Source organism: Oryza glaberrima, chromosome 10 (assembly GCF_000147395.1).
Source record: "Oryza glaberrima chromosome 10, OglaRS2, whole genome shotgun sequence".
In the NCBI taxonomy this organism is placed as follows: domain Eukaryota; kingdom Viridiplantae; phylum Streptophyta; class Magnoliopsida; order Poales; family Poaceae; genus Oryza; species Oryza glaberrima.
In genome coordinates, this window is record NC_068335.1 from 19393830 (window position 1) to 19411430 (window position 17601).

At 41.6% G+C, this 17601-nt stretch overlaps 2 protein-coding genes across 2 annotated transcripts; one reads left to right on the forward strand and one right to left on the reverse strand.

Annotated features, from left to right (window-relative positions):
* Window positions 1–3442: 3442 nt before the first annotated feature.
* On the forward strand, window positions 3443–6832 carry LOC127752437 (pyridoxal reductase, chloroplastic). Its single transcript, XM_052277780.1, has 8 exons — window positions 3443–3697; window positions 4814–5042; window positions 5155–5248; window positions 5432–5555; window positions 5756–5857; window positions 5937–6088; window positions 6187–6280; window positions 6476–6832. The coding sequence occupies exons 1-8, from the start codon at window positions 3551–3553 to the stop codon at window positions 6659–6661; spliced, it is 1128 nt and encodes a 375-aa protein (XP_052133740.1). The 5' UTR covers window positions 3443–3550; the 3' UTR covers window positions 6662–6832.
* Window positions 6833–6845: 13 nt separating this feature from the next.
* On the reverse strand, window positions 6846–10272 carry LOC127752436 (methionine gamma-lyase). Its single transcript, XM_052277779.1, has 2 exons — window positions 9425–10272; window positions 6846–7715 (listed from the first exon to the last, which is right to left on the reverse strand). Exons 1-2 carry the CDS (start codon window positions 10209–10211, stop codon window positions 7108–7110), a joined length of 1395 nt encoding a protein of 464 aa, XP_052133739.1. The 5' UTR covers window positions 10212–10272; the 3' UTR covers window positions 6846–7107.
* Between the last annotated feature and the right edge of the window lie 7329 nt (window positions 10273–17601).

Consider the following 17601-nt stretch of genomic DNA (forward strand, 5'->3'; position numbering starts at 1 on the left):
TCTCACACCCCCCGTACGGTTCATATATTGTTTGCTGCAAGATTCACCAACTACAGTACTCAATAGTGTTTAAATTTTGTTTATAGTAAATATAAGCACGTCTATAGTATTGGGCTTGGCCTGATCAGTACAACTAGTTGCAGCTATTTCCCCCCACACAACCATCTCTCTATTAAGGCTGTGTTTAGTTTCTTTTAAAGTTGAAAATTTAGGTTAAAATTGGTACTATGTGACTGAAAATTTGTGTGTATGACAGGTTGATGTGATGAAAAAAGTTGAAACTTTAGATCCAAAGTTTAGATCTAAACACAGCCTAAGTTTTCACCCAACCTTGACAACCCACCCCTCGTTTTGACTTCGTTATGCAAGTTGGAGGCGCCTGTATGCTATCCTGTGCGTGGATTCCAGGCAGTGACGGAAAGATTTTTGGGCCTAGCCATACTAGTATCTAGGCCGTGTTTAGATGTGTGTCAATTTTTTTTAGTATACGGACGCACATTTGAAGTATTAAATGTATGCTAATAAAAAAACAAATTACAGATTCCACCTATAAACTGTGAGACAAATTTATTAAGCCTAATTAATCCATCATTAGTAAATGTTTACTGTAACATCACATTATTAAATCATAGCGTAATTAGGCTCAAAATATTTGTCTCGCAATTTACATGCAAACTATGCAATTGTTTTTTCGTCCATATTTAATGTTCCATGCATGTGTCCAAACATTTGATGTGACGGAATTTTTGGAAGTTTGCAGGAAACTAAACACTGCCTTATTATAAAAATTTTACCATGAATTTACTCATCTCTATCTCTATTATTATAAAAATAAAAGATGTTTTTGCCGGTATTTTGGTACGTTATCTGTGTATGAGTCGGTTTTTAAATTCGATTGCTTTTCGAAATACATATCCGTATTTGAGGCGGTTTTTAAGATCGTTCACTTTTGGTAATACAGAAGGAATCATATAAGAAATCTGTTTAAAAAAACTCGTATACTAACTTGAGACAATCAGACTCCTAACTATAGCTCATGATTTTCTAAAAATATATGTATATCCAAATGAACTCACATAGTAAATTTCATCTTAACTAAACCATATCTCTTCTCTATTTTACTTAAAAAATTTAACATGTTTCCGTCGTCCGTCAAAATTAAAAAAAACAGCGAAAAAACAACTAAAAAATCCGATTCCCTGGCCAAAAAAAAGATCCGATTCCCACCTAAAACGGGAAAATACAAAAAAAAATCCGATACCTGGCGAAAAAACAAAAAAGAAACGTAGATTAAAAAAATACGATTCCCACCTAAAACGGGAAAAAACAAAAAAAATCCGTTTTCTGGCAAAAAAAAAAGAAAAAGAAACGTAGATCCGATTCCCACAATGGAAAAAAAATCCGATTCCTATAGAGCGAAAACAAAAAAAATCCAAAAAAAACATCTAGAAAGGTCCGACTCTATAAGAAAGTGGCGAAAAAACGTTCGTAGAAAAACACACGAGAAAAAAAGGGCAGAAAAAAGCGTGGGAAAAAAAGTCTAATTTCTATTCGTTGTTTTAGTAGTGTGTGTATATCTCTTCTCTATCTCTAATCTAATCTAATCTAACTATTTAAAAAGAGAAGTTTCCATCGTATATTTAAAACAAAAAATGTGCGAGAAAATAAAAACGGTTTAAAAAGAACGAGTGAGGAAAAAATGTCAGGAAAAAGCGCAAAAGAAAGTGCGCTAGAAAAAAAAGGTTTTCGTAGTCCTAAGAGAAAAAAAAATATTTCCATCGTTTGTAGAAAAAAGCATACGAGGAAAAAACTATCAGAAAAAACACTAAATTGATGGACGCTTGGTCAGATAGGATATATCGATTTTTTTTCCATCTCCTATACGGCTTTTGTTTCGTCATCTATTTTCCTGTATTGGAGACCCTGCACATCTCTATAGGCAATTATCAGGCTATTTTTGTGAAGTATAGCTACTATTCTTGATAACATATTATATAGAAATAATATTAGAAAATAAACATATTTTAATTGTTATTTAGACAAGAGTGCACAATGACTTTATTTTGTGTAGACTTGACCATCCGAGGCAGTGTAGGATTTTATTGGTTGCAAGAATGAGATTAAAAGAATATTTTAGATTATATGCATGTTGTATGAATAATCCAATTATTTTAGGTAAAGCAAACATCGGTAAGATTGCCATCATCGAGGTTGGTCCATTAAATTTAAAATGTTCCAATTTTCTAATTATCATCGATATAATGTTCCAATTTTCTAATTATTATCGATATGGTTATGCATAGAAAACGTATATTATCATTAGGTTTTTTCACCCGTTACAACGCACGGACATGTTTACTAGTTAATATTAAAATTTGATGAAGTTTTGCCGGTGAGTCCGAGCAGCTGCCTGGGCTAGCCAAGCGGTGGCTCCGCCACTGTCCCAGGTTGAGAGGAATTATAGCTTTCTCTTTATTTTTAATCGCTAAAAGAATCCGTAGGTGTTAGTATTTTATTGTGTTTTGAAAAAAAAGAAAAATAATTATTATTAGTAGATTAATTAATAAACCTCACTCAATCTGGCAGGATGGGCCTTAATGCGCTGAACAATTTGGGAAGGGGGGGAGGGCTAATGGGCGTAGGTGTTAGTATTTTATTGTGTTTTGAAAAAAAAGAAAAATAATTATTATTAGTAGATTAATTAATAAACCTCACTCAATCTGGCAGGGTGGGCCTTAATGCGCTGAACAATTTGGGAAGGGGGGAGGGCTAATGGGCGATCGATCGCCCCCCGCGCTCCCTTCTCCCCTTCCTCCTCCCCTTCTTTTTCTATTATAGTACACCACAAATTTTTTTTAAAAAAATAAAAAGTTAGAAAAAATTATGTATAAAAAATTTGAATTCAAATTCAAATTTGAATCGGGTATGTAAACTTTTGACTTATAAATTTTGGGTCTATAAACTTTAGGTGTATAAACTTTAGATGTATAGAAATACTATATATAGAAAATATTTCAAATTCAAATTTGAATCGGATATAATTCAAATTCAAATTTGAATCGGGTATATAAACTTTAGATGTATAGAAATACTATATATGAAAAATATTTGAATTCAAATTTAAATTTGAATCGGATATATAAACTTTAGGTCTATAAACTTTAGATGTATAGAAATACTATATATAAAAAAATATTTGAATTCAAATTTGAATCGGATATATAAACTTTTGGTCTCTAAACTTTATATGTATAAACTTGATGTGTATAAATTTTAGGTGCATAAATTTATTAAAATAGGAAATTAATGCGGTGGCAGAAAAGGAAAATCAGGTGGATGGAGGGGGCGCTCTGAGCGAGCTATCGCCCAGTAGCACTTCCGGAACAATTTTAGCCCAGGTTCCAACAGGGCCTACCTTTGCACGGCAAAAACGTTGAATCACCTCGCAAGTACGCAACGCCACGAGGGGATATTAATCAAGAGATTTAACGGACGAGAACGCGCCGCCCAAATTCCGCGCCTCGTCGACCTCGGCTCCGGCCACCGATCGATGGCTCTGCCGGTGACCACCAGGGCGGCGCCGGCGATGCCCTTCGCGCCGCAGCCGCGCACCGCCGGCGGCGGCCTCCTCCGGCGACCGTCGCCGCCTGCCGCCGCGCTGCGCATCGCGCCGCCCCTCTTCTGGCCGTGGCAGAAGGTCCCATTCGCAACAAACCCCTCTTGATACCTGCATGATTACACTAGTTAAATTAGTCTAGTTCAAATTCTGCTGCACTTCTTGGAGATTTGCACGGCCAGTTCGTGTGCTGTGAAAGCTTAACTCTACCGTGTTGTCTTCTTAATTAAGGAGGCAAACTGTTTTGGTGAGCTTGTAGCCATGTACAGTAGGACTCAAGCTGCAGTTTTTTTTTTTTTTCTTCTTCAAGACAGTACTGCTACTACATTCAAGGCTGGAACAGAGCCACAGTAGCTTTTGCTCGGGAGGCCCTGCAGTAGGTTTACTGATTTTGTGACATGACATGAGCTAAATGTACTACAACTTTGCCATTAAACAAGAACGCAAAGTAAATGAGGCACCAGTACAAGCCTCATGTTCTGTCTGAATGTGCACAACTTTTACTGACCGTAGATTTCGTGCCTCCTTGAGCACAAACCACAAGAAGGATCCGATGACCATGCTCTCTCTCCCCTACCATGGAGCTATCTCTAGCAAAGAACCAGGAATGTGATTAGATTAGTAGCACTGACAGTCTGCTCCTTTTTGGTAACCAGCTATGGATCAAACGAAAATTATTTGTTAATGTTTATCACTGATGCTTTCGTTCCTCTTTATCGAAGTCGAGCACGGAAACCCAAAAGTTCCACGCTGTGTGATTTCTGTTGGAAATAACGAGCTAGATGCATGGCACAAGTTTGCTGTTGTTGCCATGCATGGGCTGTGCTTATTTTACTCAAGATGACTGGAAAGCTACTGACATTGTGTTCGTAGACTAGAATTAGTTGATGCTATCTGACAAGAGGAAAAATCAAGAGCAGGATATTGGCCCAACAAGCTTTGTATTCGCCCCTAACCAAATTCTGTCGAACAACTGACACATTGAAATTCAGACTTTCTGAAAGTTTCAAGTAGGATCGGCATGCTAAGCCAAATTGTCAAATGTGCATCTTGTTGTGCTCATGTTTCAGTCTGAAGTATGAACCATAACATGTTACAGTTTCTGAAGAATTAGATGTTATCACTAGTACATGAAGTTTTCATTCATAATTGATCAGTGAAATCCTTTGAAGGTTATATTTTTGTTGATAAATATAGGTGAAAGTCGGTCCCCTTTCTGTTTCGCCTATGGGATTTGGAACATGGGCTTGGGGGAACCAGCTACTTTGGGGATATCAAGAAAGCATGGATACTGAACTTCAGGAGTGTTTCAATTTGGCTCTGAAGAATGGCATAAACCTTTTTGACACTGCTGACTCTTATGGAACTGGAAGGTTGAATGGTCAGAGCGAAAGGCTCCTCGGTAAATTTATCCGCGAGTATGAAGGTTGGTTAGCCTAGCTAGTAATTCAGAATAATTTCTGAAATTATGGGATAGTGTTTCTTTGGGGGGAGTTTGTCTAGTTGAAATGACTTCATTTTCCCTTTTTGTATGACAGGGCCGATGAAGTCCCCTGATGATGTGATCATTGCAACCAAGTTTGCAGCATATCCTTGGCGGCTAACATCAGGCCAATTTGTCAGCGCCTGCAAGTATTCTTCCAATTTGTTTGCTTAATGTACATGAACCATATTTCAGCTTGTTCCGTGAAATTTTTACTCCATCCACCAACCACGAATGTGCTGAAAAACATAGAGCTAACTGAATATTGAACATATAACTGATACCTATAGGCCTCTAGCGTTTAGGTGACTTACATCAGTGCCAATTTTCAGGTCTTCTTTGGAAAGATTGCAGCTTGATCGGCTCGGGATAGGACAGCTGCATTGGTCTACTGCTAACTATGCACCTCTGCAGGAGCGTGCTCTTTGGGATGGTCTAGTTGAGATGTATGAAAAGGTCACCAAACTTCCGATTGTATTGTCATTGTTCAATGTTCTGAATCCCAACTGTATATTCAGCTCTACAAACCATATATATCTCAGTTAGGCAAATCATATCTCAGTTAGGTACACGGACAGATTCTTTGGATGAAGATATTGTCCTCCTTTACGTTCTTGATTTCTTAGAAATTTGACTGCAAAATGGATTTCTTGTAGGGTTTGGTTCGTGCTGTCGGCGTCAGCAATTATGGGCCCAAGCAGCTTCTGAAGATCCACAGCCATCTATCATCTAGAGGTGTTCCATTGAGCTCAGCTCAGGTACCTTCAGAATGCCCATACATCTTGTACAGTTGTACTCATTCAGTATAGCTGTAACTGAAATTGTCATGGAATGCAGGTTCAGTTCTCACTACTGAGCATGGGGGATGAGCAGATGGAGCTGAAAACTGTGTGTGATTCTTTGGGCATTCGTCTGATTGCTTATAGTCCACTTGGATTAGGAATGCTGACAGGAAAGTATACTACTTCTAACCTTCCAAGTGGACCAAGGTAACGACTAATGACCAAAGGAAGCAGACAAATATTTCTCTCTGAATTTTATGACAATTGATGACGGAAATTCAGTTCATTTTTTCTCTGGTCTGCAGGTCTGTGTTGTTCCGGCAAATTCTTCCTGGGTTGGAATCTCTGCTGACTTGTCTGAAAAGAATTGCAGAAAGGAAGGGGAAGACCATGTCTCAAGTAAGTATTGCTTTCCAAGAGCAAAATGACCTGCATAACAAGTGATTCATGCATAGATCTTGCCAATCTGGCTTCAAATTATCGGAACATTTCATCGTATGAGTGATAAGTTTATTTAGCTCGTTGCAATACCTGAATGCTTCAGAGATGCAACACATGAAGAAAACTGACGGTGACACTGTGATCTGAACTCAGGTGGCCATAAATTGGTGCATCTGCAAGGGCACAATTCCTATTCCAGGTGTCAAAACAGTCAGGCACGTCGAGGATAACTTGGGAGCACTGGGCTGGAGGCTTAGCCCTGCTGAAGTTTCAGAGCTCGAAGCTGCAGCAATGGAGTCTCCGAAGAGAATGGTCCAGAACATATTCCAAACTGCATGAGCACACATATATATAAGGATCGCTCCAACCATCAGTAATTCAGTGAGAGAGAATTAGAAGTGTGCATTTCTCCTAATTGAGAATTCATCACGGTAAATACATATTCCAGCCAAGTGTTTCAGTCTGAAGAATATATATAGACTGTGACACGCACGAAGTGCCATAATCTTACTGAGAAAGAAGGTTGCTGCAGAAACATTGTCCATATAACATTTCACCAGCTTATTCCAATACACTCAGTTTCCCAGAGAACAAGCAGCTTAGCTGTGTCATTCAACTATCTGAACCAGAGCGATCAGATAGTACTCAGTTTAACAGCTTAAACCTTACTTATAGGTAGCACTAGTAATTACATAATAAACTATATATACAAACCAGCAACATGGGGCAGATACAACAAATCGGATCGTCGCTAATGCGCACCATCAATGGCGGGGCTCGTGACGTCACACCTTGCAGTACTTGGTGGCGGCGTCGCGGTCGGGATGCTGCTGCTGCTGCTGCTGCATGAGCGAGAGCGCGCGCTCGAACTGCGCCCACCGCTGCTCGAGCGTGCCGTTGTACCCGACGGACATGCGGACGAGGCCGGGGGAGATGCCGGCGCGAGCGCGGTCCTCGGGCGGCATCTCGCTGCTGGTGCTGCTGCCGGAGCACGACATGAGGGTCTCGTAGTAGCCGAGGCTGACGGCCATGAGGCCGAAGCGGGTGGTGTTCTGGAGGTGGTGCATGAGGCGGTTGGCGCGGTCCTCGGTGCCCATGTCGACGCAGAGCATGCCGCCGGCGCCGTAGCCCGGGTTGGCGATGGCGAGGAGGCGGGCGTGGTGCGGGTGGTCCGGGAGGCCCGGGTAGGCGACGCGGAGGCCGAGGCGGCGCATCCGGGACGCGTACTCGGCGGCGCGCCGCGAGTGCTCCTGCATCCGGAGCGGGAGGTGCGGGAGGCGCTCCGAGAGCTCGAAGGCCACCTTGGCGTTCATCGTCGGGCCCAGCAGCATCAGGGCCCCCTCCTGCAGGTCCATCATCGCGTTCACCAGGCTCGCCGGCCCACAGATCGCCCCTGGAAACAAAATCATCCACGTAAATTTTACATCTTGCGTTTGTGATATACTTCCTCCGTCCCAAAAAAATTGCATTTCTAACTCTAAGGTTTTATCCCACAAAAATTGTATTTCTAGCCATGTGAGACCCAGCAAATTGATTCATCTAGATACTCAGCTTGTAATTTAAGTATGCTAATTATATGGGTTAATTCTCTCAAACTTCCTTTTAATCATTTGTATATATGGAATGTGTGCATGCAATGGGTTCATTAAATAAGGTCATTGTGATCATTTTTCAATCCTACTATTTTGTCCTAAATTAGTTAGAAATGTAATTTTCATGGGACGGAGGGAGTATCATTTTACACAGGCTTATTAATCTCTTGCGTTGCGTTGCTTTTTTTAAAAAAAAAAAAACTAGGAGAGCCAAGCTTGTTTTGCGTAGCTCAGCTGCACGAGCAAATGTGTTACTGTGACAGATCTTCGTGTCTATAGCACGTAAGCATCATATGCACTTGATAGTGTAGTAGTAATAGTGTGTGTTTTTAACACCGAAGTCTCGTGTTTAATTCTCAACACGTTTATAATTTTTCTTAAAAAAATATATTTCTGTCAACATTTCATCGAAGTCGAAATAAAGTTACAAATATGGAGAATTCTTGATGTATCAAAACCGATTTCATAAAGCTAATATAATAATGCTATTGTTTCTAACCATTTTCATGCCGGGTCAGGCAGGGTGCAACGAATCGGGGGTAAATGATATGCGCTATTGAATCACGGGTGACACTGTGGCGCAAATGAGCGCCACACATCGGCAATGATTCATTTGATTTGGCTAGACGTACGACGCATGCGAAAAAAGCAAACAAATCCGTCATTTAGCTCCGGCGATCCAGGGCCGTCCATGGTGATGGGTAGCTTTTGGCTTGGCAGACATGCAACACATGGTGGGTGCAGTGCAAAGCCATGCCAAATGGGCAGTAGGTTCCGACCTAGATGGGTCACCACCACGTCAATCTGACTCACTGCCTTGTCCGTTCCGCCTCGCGCGTTGTCGGCACGTGAGACGGGTGGTAAAATTCTTACTACCAAGAATCCAAGATTTAACCTAGTAGGAGTAGTAGTTTCTTTTTTTCGATGGATTAACCTTATAGTAATTTTTTTCCTACTGGTATGATGATGAATTCGTGACTCGTGCTACTACATACTTCATCATGTTTTTTCTTATGTACCATTAGCACTTCTGCGAGATTTAATTGCCGCACGTGTGCTCTATTAATCCTAATCTATTCCGGGGGAAATTAAACGTAGAGTAACAAATAGGGGTACGTTGTCCGTATCCTAGTCGCGATCACCTTATTAATTAATTAATTAATTAATTGTTTATTTAGCTTAATCCACTAGACCCCGTGAGTATGAGTCATGACGGCGCAAGCCTCACCCAAGGCCTGGGGCTGGCACGTGTTTGGGCGGCTTTGAGCCCCAGCTACCTTGGAACGACATGGTAGGTGACAGTGCGATACACGAGTGGCACACGACAAAGACGTACACGACGACGACGCTGATCGTGCACGCGCGCTCTGATGCTCGCGTACACTGCCGCTAACGTAAGAGCTAGCCTCTTTAATTGAGCGTGTCAAGCGTGTGTATGTGCATGCAACACGTCACGATGATATAGCTAAAAATGGAGAACGGCTAAGGCGTCCGGCGTATTCGTCCTTACCTGCGATGATGTCGGCGCCGCCGCTGATGAACTTGGAGACGCTGTGGACGACGACGTCGGCGCCGAGGCGGGCCGGCGAGACGACCATGGGCGTGAACGTGTTGTCCACCACCAGCTTGGCGCCGGCGTCGTGCGCGACGCGGGCCAGCATCGGGATGTCGGCCACGGCCAGCGTCGGGTTCGACATCGTCTCCACGTACACCACCCGCGTCTCCCCCGGGCGCACCGCGGCGCGCACCGCCGCCTCGTCGTCAGCGTCCACGAACGTCGCGCGCACCCCGGACGCGCGCGGCAGGAACCGGGACAGCAGCGCGTGCGTGCCGCCGTACAGGCACCGCGACGCCACCACGTGCCCCCCCGCGCCGACGAGCTGCATCAGCACGGAGGAGATGGCGGACATCCCGGACGCCGTGCAGTACGCGGCCTCGGTGCCCTCCAGCGCCGCCATCTGCCGCCCCAGCGCCAGCACCGTCGGGTTGAAGTGTCGGCTGTAGATGTACAGGTCGCCGCGCTCCGGGCCGAGCTCCCCGGCGAAGAGGCGGCGCATGGTGTCCGGCTCCATCACCGTGAACGTCGCCGACGCCTCGATGGACATGTTCACCCCGCCGTGCTCGCCGAACTCGTGGCGCGCCGCGGCCAGCGCCGCCGCTGGGTCGGCCTCCCGGCGCCGCGCCTTGGGCTTCCCGTCGGCGTTGCCGTTGCCGTTGCTGCTGTTGTCGTCGTCGTTCTGGAAGGGGCGCTTGATGGTGGCGGTGACGAGCTCGGAGGCGGCCATGACGTGGGCCATTTGGGATGCGTGTGTGTACGTTCGAGACAGGAGAGCGGGTGCGGCGTGTCTGTCGAACAGGAGTCGCGGGCAATTTATAGACGGGGGGGTTGGATCTTCTGCGGCCAGAAAAGAAGGGAGACGCGTCGCTGTGACGTGGTGTGTGACGGTTAGGTCCGCGGCTCGTGGAGAAACGGACGGCTGACACTGACAGCCTGGGGCAATGAACCGGGCCCATTTTTACGGCCAGGGGGGAGAAGGGACAAGATTAGAACAGTGTAAACAAGCAGCATTTACGTGGAAAGATAACGTAATTCAATTACTTTAATTCCTTGCGGATATACAGGAGTAAGTTGGTACTCCTGGAGTAGAATTTTTCGAGTAGAAACAAGTTTGTTCTTAGGCTCATTTCTTTTTCTCAACTCCAAACTTCGACTTTCTGCTTTTCCGTTAGTATATTTTTTAAAATGTTACTTTAATTCCTAGCGGATATACAGGAGTAAGTTGGTACTCCTGGAGTAGAATTTTTCTAGTAGAAACAAGCTGTTCTTAGGCTCATTTCTTTTTCTCAACTCCAAACTTCAACTTTCTCTTTTTTTTAGTATATTTTTTAAACTGTTAAATAGCATGTTTTTTAAAAAAGTTTATGTACAGAAATTGTTTAAAAAATTTAAATAAATATATTTTTAAGTTTATAATTATTAATGCTTAATTAATTATGTGTTAATAAGGTTTCTCGTTTTATGTGCCTTAAAATTCTGCCTTCAAAACGGTCGATCGAACGCAGCCTTAAAAGGAATCTCAAAACTCTTACAAATACTGATGTAGCATGGTATGTTAAATCTAAATTTTCTGTAATTTTTATCTTATTAAATCAAAAGATGGATAACTTGTTCTAATTATCTACAAGAGCTTTATAAGATAGTTTTTCAAGAAACTTTATTTTTTTAAGTACCTATAGCAGTGTTTTTCCCCCTGAAATGGCAACATGACGGATCAATTTAGCCACTAGAGCATGTCCACTGTATAATTCCTGAAGGAATAAGGTGAGACCCACTTACATCATACTAGCAACTACTCCATTCATTCTAAAATATAAAAAGTTTTGTTTGAATGTGATATATTCTACTACTACGAATCTAAACAAATAACATATTCAGATTCATAATATTAGAATGTATCTCTTTAACCAAAACTCCATATATTTTTAGGACGGATGGAGTAGGAGATAAAAAGTCCGCCAATGTACGAAACCCGCAATTGATCCTTATCGTACGGATGGATCAGCAAATATGTGTATGGCAAGTGGGCCTGAAGATTCTCCCTGCTTTACAACCTGGTACTGTACTATGCATGACGCCGACTCCTTCCTTTGGAGCAGCTAGCAAAAATAGTGCAATATATGGGACCGGACCGGTTCGATTGTCCTCTCTCCTTTTGAGACCTCTCAAAATCCATAGGAAGTCACAGTGAACGTGCGTACACCTATAGGTCCAGTGCACTTTGTCACGGTGAAAAGACGGGCAAGTTCAATGAACCAAGCTCGATCACTACAGGCCTCCTACCCCCGTGAGGTCGTGACTACTACTGGTCAGGTTTAGTCTAAATTGGCTACCATGCTAACTTTGGCACATCATATAAGCCTGTAGAAAAGGCAGAGTTCTAAACTTCTATGTCAGGGCAGTTCTGAACCACGGAATCATCATCTATCTTGTTAGCTCAAATTTCAAATGAGGCCTTGAATCGTTTCCAAATTTGGATGGAAAAGACGGCATATGAAAGCCAACATGAATTTGGATGCTGCATTGACCAATTGTAGTTATCTAGTAGGTGGATGGATGGCGATCAATCCATAAACCCATCCCTTGGTGCCAAGCGTTTTGACTAAACCTCGCTTGTCAACAAGGCAAAATTGCTTTGTACTACTCTTTTCCAAATACATGGGTGTGTTTTCTCAAAAAACTAATAAAAATACACGGGTGTGTGCATGATGCGCACAGGCATTAACAGGTTCAGTGATCAGTCAGATCAGATGATCTCCAGGGCTGCCTAATCATCCAGTTCTTACAAAATTTGGAGCCTTGCATGGATTAAACATTTACTAATATCTGTGACAAAAAGAGCACGTGTAAACGGAGATGATACTTCTAAATTTAGATTCAAGAGTCAGGTCTAAAGTGAAGTTGTGAGCTGAAATTATTTGTTTAAGCTCCAACTTCAAGAGAGGTAGAGCTAGAGGTGAAGCTGTGCCAACTGCCAAATAAACCATTATTAAGATTTTATAGCTTTAAAATTTTAAAGTCCAATTAACAAATTTAAATTTTTGAGGAAGCCAAAGATTACTTCGTCCGTTTCACAATGTAGCTATTTTTGAGGTTGGCATGAGTATTAAAAAAAATATGTGAGAATGATTGGAGGAAGTGTGTAATTGGTTAAAAAGATAAAGTAGGTGAGAAGAATAGTTATTATTGGTTGAGATAATCAGGTAGGTGGAGAAATAATTTCATTTTGACAAGACATTGAGCTAGAAATAGCTACTGTAGTACATTTTAAGACTGAGTTCGGTGTCAAAATTTTTTTAAGTATACGGACACACATTTGAATTATTAAACGTAGATTAATAATAAAATAAATTACAGATTTGGACTGTAAACTGCAAGACGAATCTTTTGAGCCTAATTAATCCGTCATTAGCAAATATGGGTTACTGTAGCACTTATAGTTAATCATGGCGTAATTAGGCTTAAAAAATTCGTTTTGAAATTTACATGCAAACTGTGTAATTGGTTTTTTTTTCTGCCATATTTAATGTTTCATGCTATCTAAATATTTGATATTACGGAGAAGTTTGAAGTTTGAGGAAAAAAAGTTGGAATCTAAACTGTTCAAATTGCAGCTGTGGGCTTGTGGGCTTGGGTGGTGGGCAGCTTGGGTACGACGATGAAACTTTGGAACTCACCGCGGACGCAAAAGCCCCGAAGCATCGCGCGGCGGAAAACACGTGGAGCCGGGCGTGGCGGCCGCTTTATCCGCAAGGAATCCGAGTATCCGACCCACGCATCCGGCAATCCGCGACATTGGGATGTGGTGCGGTGCACAGGGCCACAGGCGGCCAGAGCCCCGGAGGCCCGGAACTCCACGGGTTTAGGATATGATTTGTCATCGTGTCTTATCGCATCATCATCACCAGCGTTGCATCGACTCTCTTATCTTTTCCATCTTCTAGTCCTACCTCCGTACTAAAATGTAGTAATTTCTAGCACAGTACTTTGTCTCAAAATGAAGCTATTTTTCTACCTACCTTCTCCTCTCAACCAATCACAACCATTCTTTTTCACCTACTTTCTCTTTTTAACCAATCACACACCTTCTTTAATCATTCTCACCTATTTTTTTAATACCCATGCCAACCTCAAAAATACTTATATTTTGGGATGGAAGTAGTATTTCTTTTCCTAACCTTTTTATTATGGCATATGTGGTGCACTATTTTATACTCCTGGGCCCTGGCTAGGCAAAGATAATCCCAGTGCCGGTGTTTGTTTGCGTTAATTAGGTGTATATGATGGACAAAACACGTTATCGTACCTAAACATTCTGGATTCTGAAATTTTGATCTTCATTCTGAATTCTGAAAGGAGACAGCAAATGAAGATCTCATTGTTTTCATTATGTAGAGAGCAAGAGAGGAACTTGTACAATAGCAGTGAAGCAAGCGGCCTGTCAAGTGTTATGTCAAGTTGTCGAGACCCACTCAAAGTATTTTGCACTGTAGAGCATGTATCTTTATTGGGGCTTGGGCCTACTCCCTTTATAAAAAAAAATCTTTAAAATTGGATGTGACATATCCTAATAAAACAAATTTGAATAGAGTCATGTTTAAATTCGTTATATTATGACGTGTTACATCCAGTACTAACTTGATTTTTATGACTAAGACGGTCATCAAGTACTACCCGCACTGCTATATCGCACTAATAAAAGATATCGAGCCTGCCACTTGTATCCCGTTCTGTCGGCCATTTGTCCTAATTTATTCAAACCCTTTTTTTTCAATGGAATAACCGGTGTATCTAAAGCCAGACAACTTAACTTGCTTTCATGAGAATGGCGCTGAAGGATAGAGTGGAGTGAATTAGCACATGCTTATCAGATAGGGACACACTAGTAAGTACTTCCTCCGTTTCACAATGTAAGACTTTCTAACATTACTCACATTCATTTAGATGTTAATAAATCTAGACATATGTATGTGTTTATATTCATTAGCATCTGTATGTATGTGGCCAATGCTAGAAAGTCTTACATTGTGAAACGGAGGAGTACCACTTAGAATGACGCGATACACATTGGAAATTACAAAAATCAAACACAACCAACTACTTCCGTTTTATATTATAAGTCATTAATTTAAATTTTTTTTCTTAGTATTTTAAAATTTGATCAAGTTTATAGAGGTATATACTAATATTATCAATACAAAACAAACATATCATTATAATATATTCAATGTTAAATTTAATGAAACTAATTTGATATAGTGGATGCTGCTATTTTTCCTATCAATTTGAAAAAATCTAAAGAATTTTGACTAAAAAAGTTAAATAATTTAAAATATAAAATTTATAATATAAAACAGAGGGAGTAATAAGCATTCATAATTCAAGCAGGACCATTACTTTGGCAGATTCGATTCGATCCTGCGCTGTTACTGTCATTCTCCCGTACTACTACTGATTAAGGCGTGCTTTTCGTGCCGTTCACTGTGGGAGATATGATGATCTATGCATGATACGATGGGGATCGAAGACGTTATCATTCTTAATATGCTAATGTATTTAGGGTCTTAAAATGGCATTATCGTTTAGGCTTACTGTATCTTAATTTGAACGTTGAATCTTAGAGAGGGACATCCTGTTAAATTTTGAACGGGAAAGAGTACGTGCAATGCGTGGTGCATGTGAGCAAATCATTTATAGTTTAGCGAGTCGTAGCTCTAGCAATACGTAGTAATAATTAATAATGTCCGTGAAATAACCATCGTCAGTTTTTGCTATTTTTCTGTCTTTCCAGGAAACCGGTAAGATTTTCTTGTCCTTCTGAAAGCAGTTCATGATTTTTTTTTTTCATCGCAACGTGACATTTGTAGATAGAGCAATCGAAACAGTAGCAGACAAGCTCACAAGTCACAAGGCATAGGGATCTTGACAAAGCCGTCGTCCATATCGAGCTTTTGAGCAAGCCACCTGTACTATTCGCGTCTATGCACTCTTGTCTAAAAAACCCACTCCTTGATATGACTCTGGGCACCAGATTCATACACAGGAGAAATGAGGTTTTCTATACTGTGCTTTTGGATGGAATCAAATTTGGTGTATGATTCAATGGCTCGGATTAATTCAGTACTGCTTCCTCCATTTCATATTATAAGACTTTCTAGCATTGCTAATATTCATATAGATGTCAATAAATTTAGACATATATAGAAATTTTGAATGACAATGCTAAAAAATCTTATAATATGAAACGGATGGAGTCCGTATTTTCTATTTAAATATATAAGTATGTTTATTTTATTTGGTCACTTTTATAAAACTTAGATTATGAATATATTTCAAAATATTCAGTTTGAGAATATGTAAATCTTATGGGTCGTTGTATTTGTTAGATATTATCGGTATATTTTGATAGAAAATAATGGTCAAACTAACATATTAAAACCCGAATAAAGGTACTACCGTAGTAACGATCGGTTGAGACAAAAATTAACCAAAACAATAACATGTTTTCTAAAGAAATACTTAGTTCATCGAAAGCCAAACAACTTGCTTTCATGAGAATGACGGTGAGCATGGGCCACGGAATGGAACCAAGCGCATGCCCAAACCACTCCTAACAGAAGTTTCATTCTCATTGAATGGAGTGTTATGTCAATATTTTTAAGATGTGACAAGGAATTAATAAAGAGAGATGGACGGATTTCATCTAGGTGAAATCATGTATGCATTGTTTCCAATATAACTTGTGTTTGCATGTACTGTCTACGAAGAGGTTTTTTACTTTCCTTGAGGTTGTGTAGTATCAAATCCTGACTGTTGATCTGGCATCATCCAACGGTTAGAAATCGTCCGTACCTATCGTACTGCACCTTCTTATTGGAGCGGTACCGTGGGTGGAAGGATATGTCTGTACTTTCGCGTGGGTATCTCTTTCTTTCGCGTTCGCTTCCTTCCCTTTTCACGAGAGGAAAACATCTCTGGGGAAGAGCAGCGAGAGATGGCGGCAAGAGGCAGGGGCAGCGAGAGATTGCAGGACGGCGAGGACCTCGATGTGCGACGGCAGCGGCGCGGCGGGCTCGACGGGCGACGGCCTCGATGTGCGACGGCGGCGGTGCGGCGGCCTGGATGCGCCTCGATGTGCGACGGCAGCGGCATGGCGGCCTCGATGCGCGACGGCAGCGGCAGCGGCGGCCTCTCTTTTCCTCCTTTCTGCTATGAATTTTGTTGACGGCGGTGGCAACGACGGCCTGTCTCTTCCTCCTTTCTGCTGTGAATTTTGTTGTTGGATTTGCTGAACCAAATGTAAATGGCTAAATGGTTGATTACCAGCTTACTCTTGAATTGCAAGTTTCGTATTGATGAATAAAAAAACAAGGTTCAGAAATTGGATCTGCTGTAAATAATATCGATTCATGAGAAAGTCTCGTGTACTTTGAGTTACGCATTGTTTTTCCTCCTAAATCCTTCCTCTACAGATTAAAGTTGCAAACTCAAATTGAGCATCTCCTCCTGGTATTTCTCTGTTCAGATTAAAGCAGCAAACTCAAATTGGTTGCCTCCGAGCAAGGCAGGCTCGATGCACGACGGCAGCGGCGCGACGGCCTCGATGCACGACAGCAGCGGCAAGCTCGATGCGCGACGGCGGCGGCGCGGCAGGCTCGATGCACAACGGCGGCAACAGCCTCGATGCGCGACGGCGGCGCGACGGCCTTGATGAGCGACGGCGGCTCGACAGCCTCGATTTGACGGCGGCAGATGAAAGAGAGAGACCTCATTTTTGGTAGCCCGATCATACCCTGCTAAACCAACGGTTAGATTAGATTGGTACCTCGTACCTTATGGTACCTCGAGGTACCTTCTCAAAGATGGGAAAAATACTCGTCTACGAAACAAAAAAAATAAAACAATGTATTCTATGAACTATTTTAACCATCAATTAAATATTTTGTTGTTTCTGTAGCACTATTGGAAGCATAAAAAAGAAACCACCCACTAGGGGGATGGCCTAACCAGAAATTCAGAACAATGAAGTACTCTTTCTTTTCAAATTACTTGCCAATTTAGCTTTTTTACTAAGTTAAACGCTTATGTCTTTGATCATAAATATCTAATAAGTTATATGCTTTCATTAC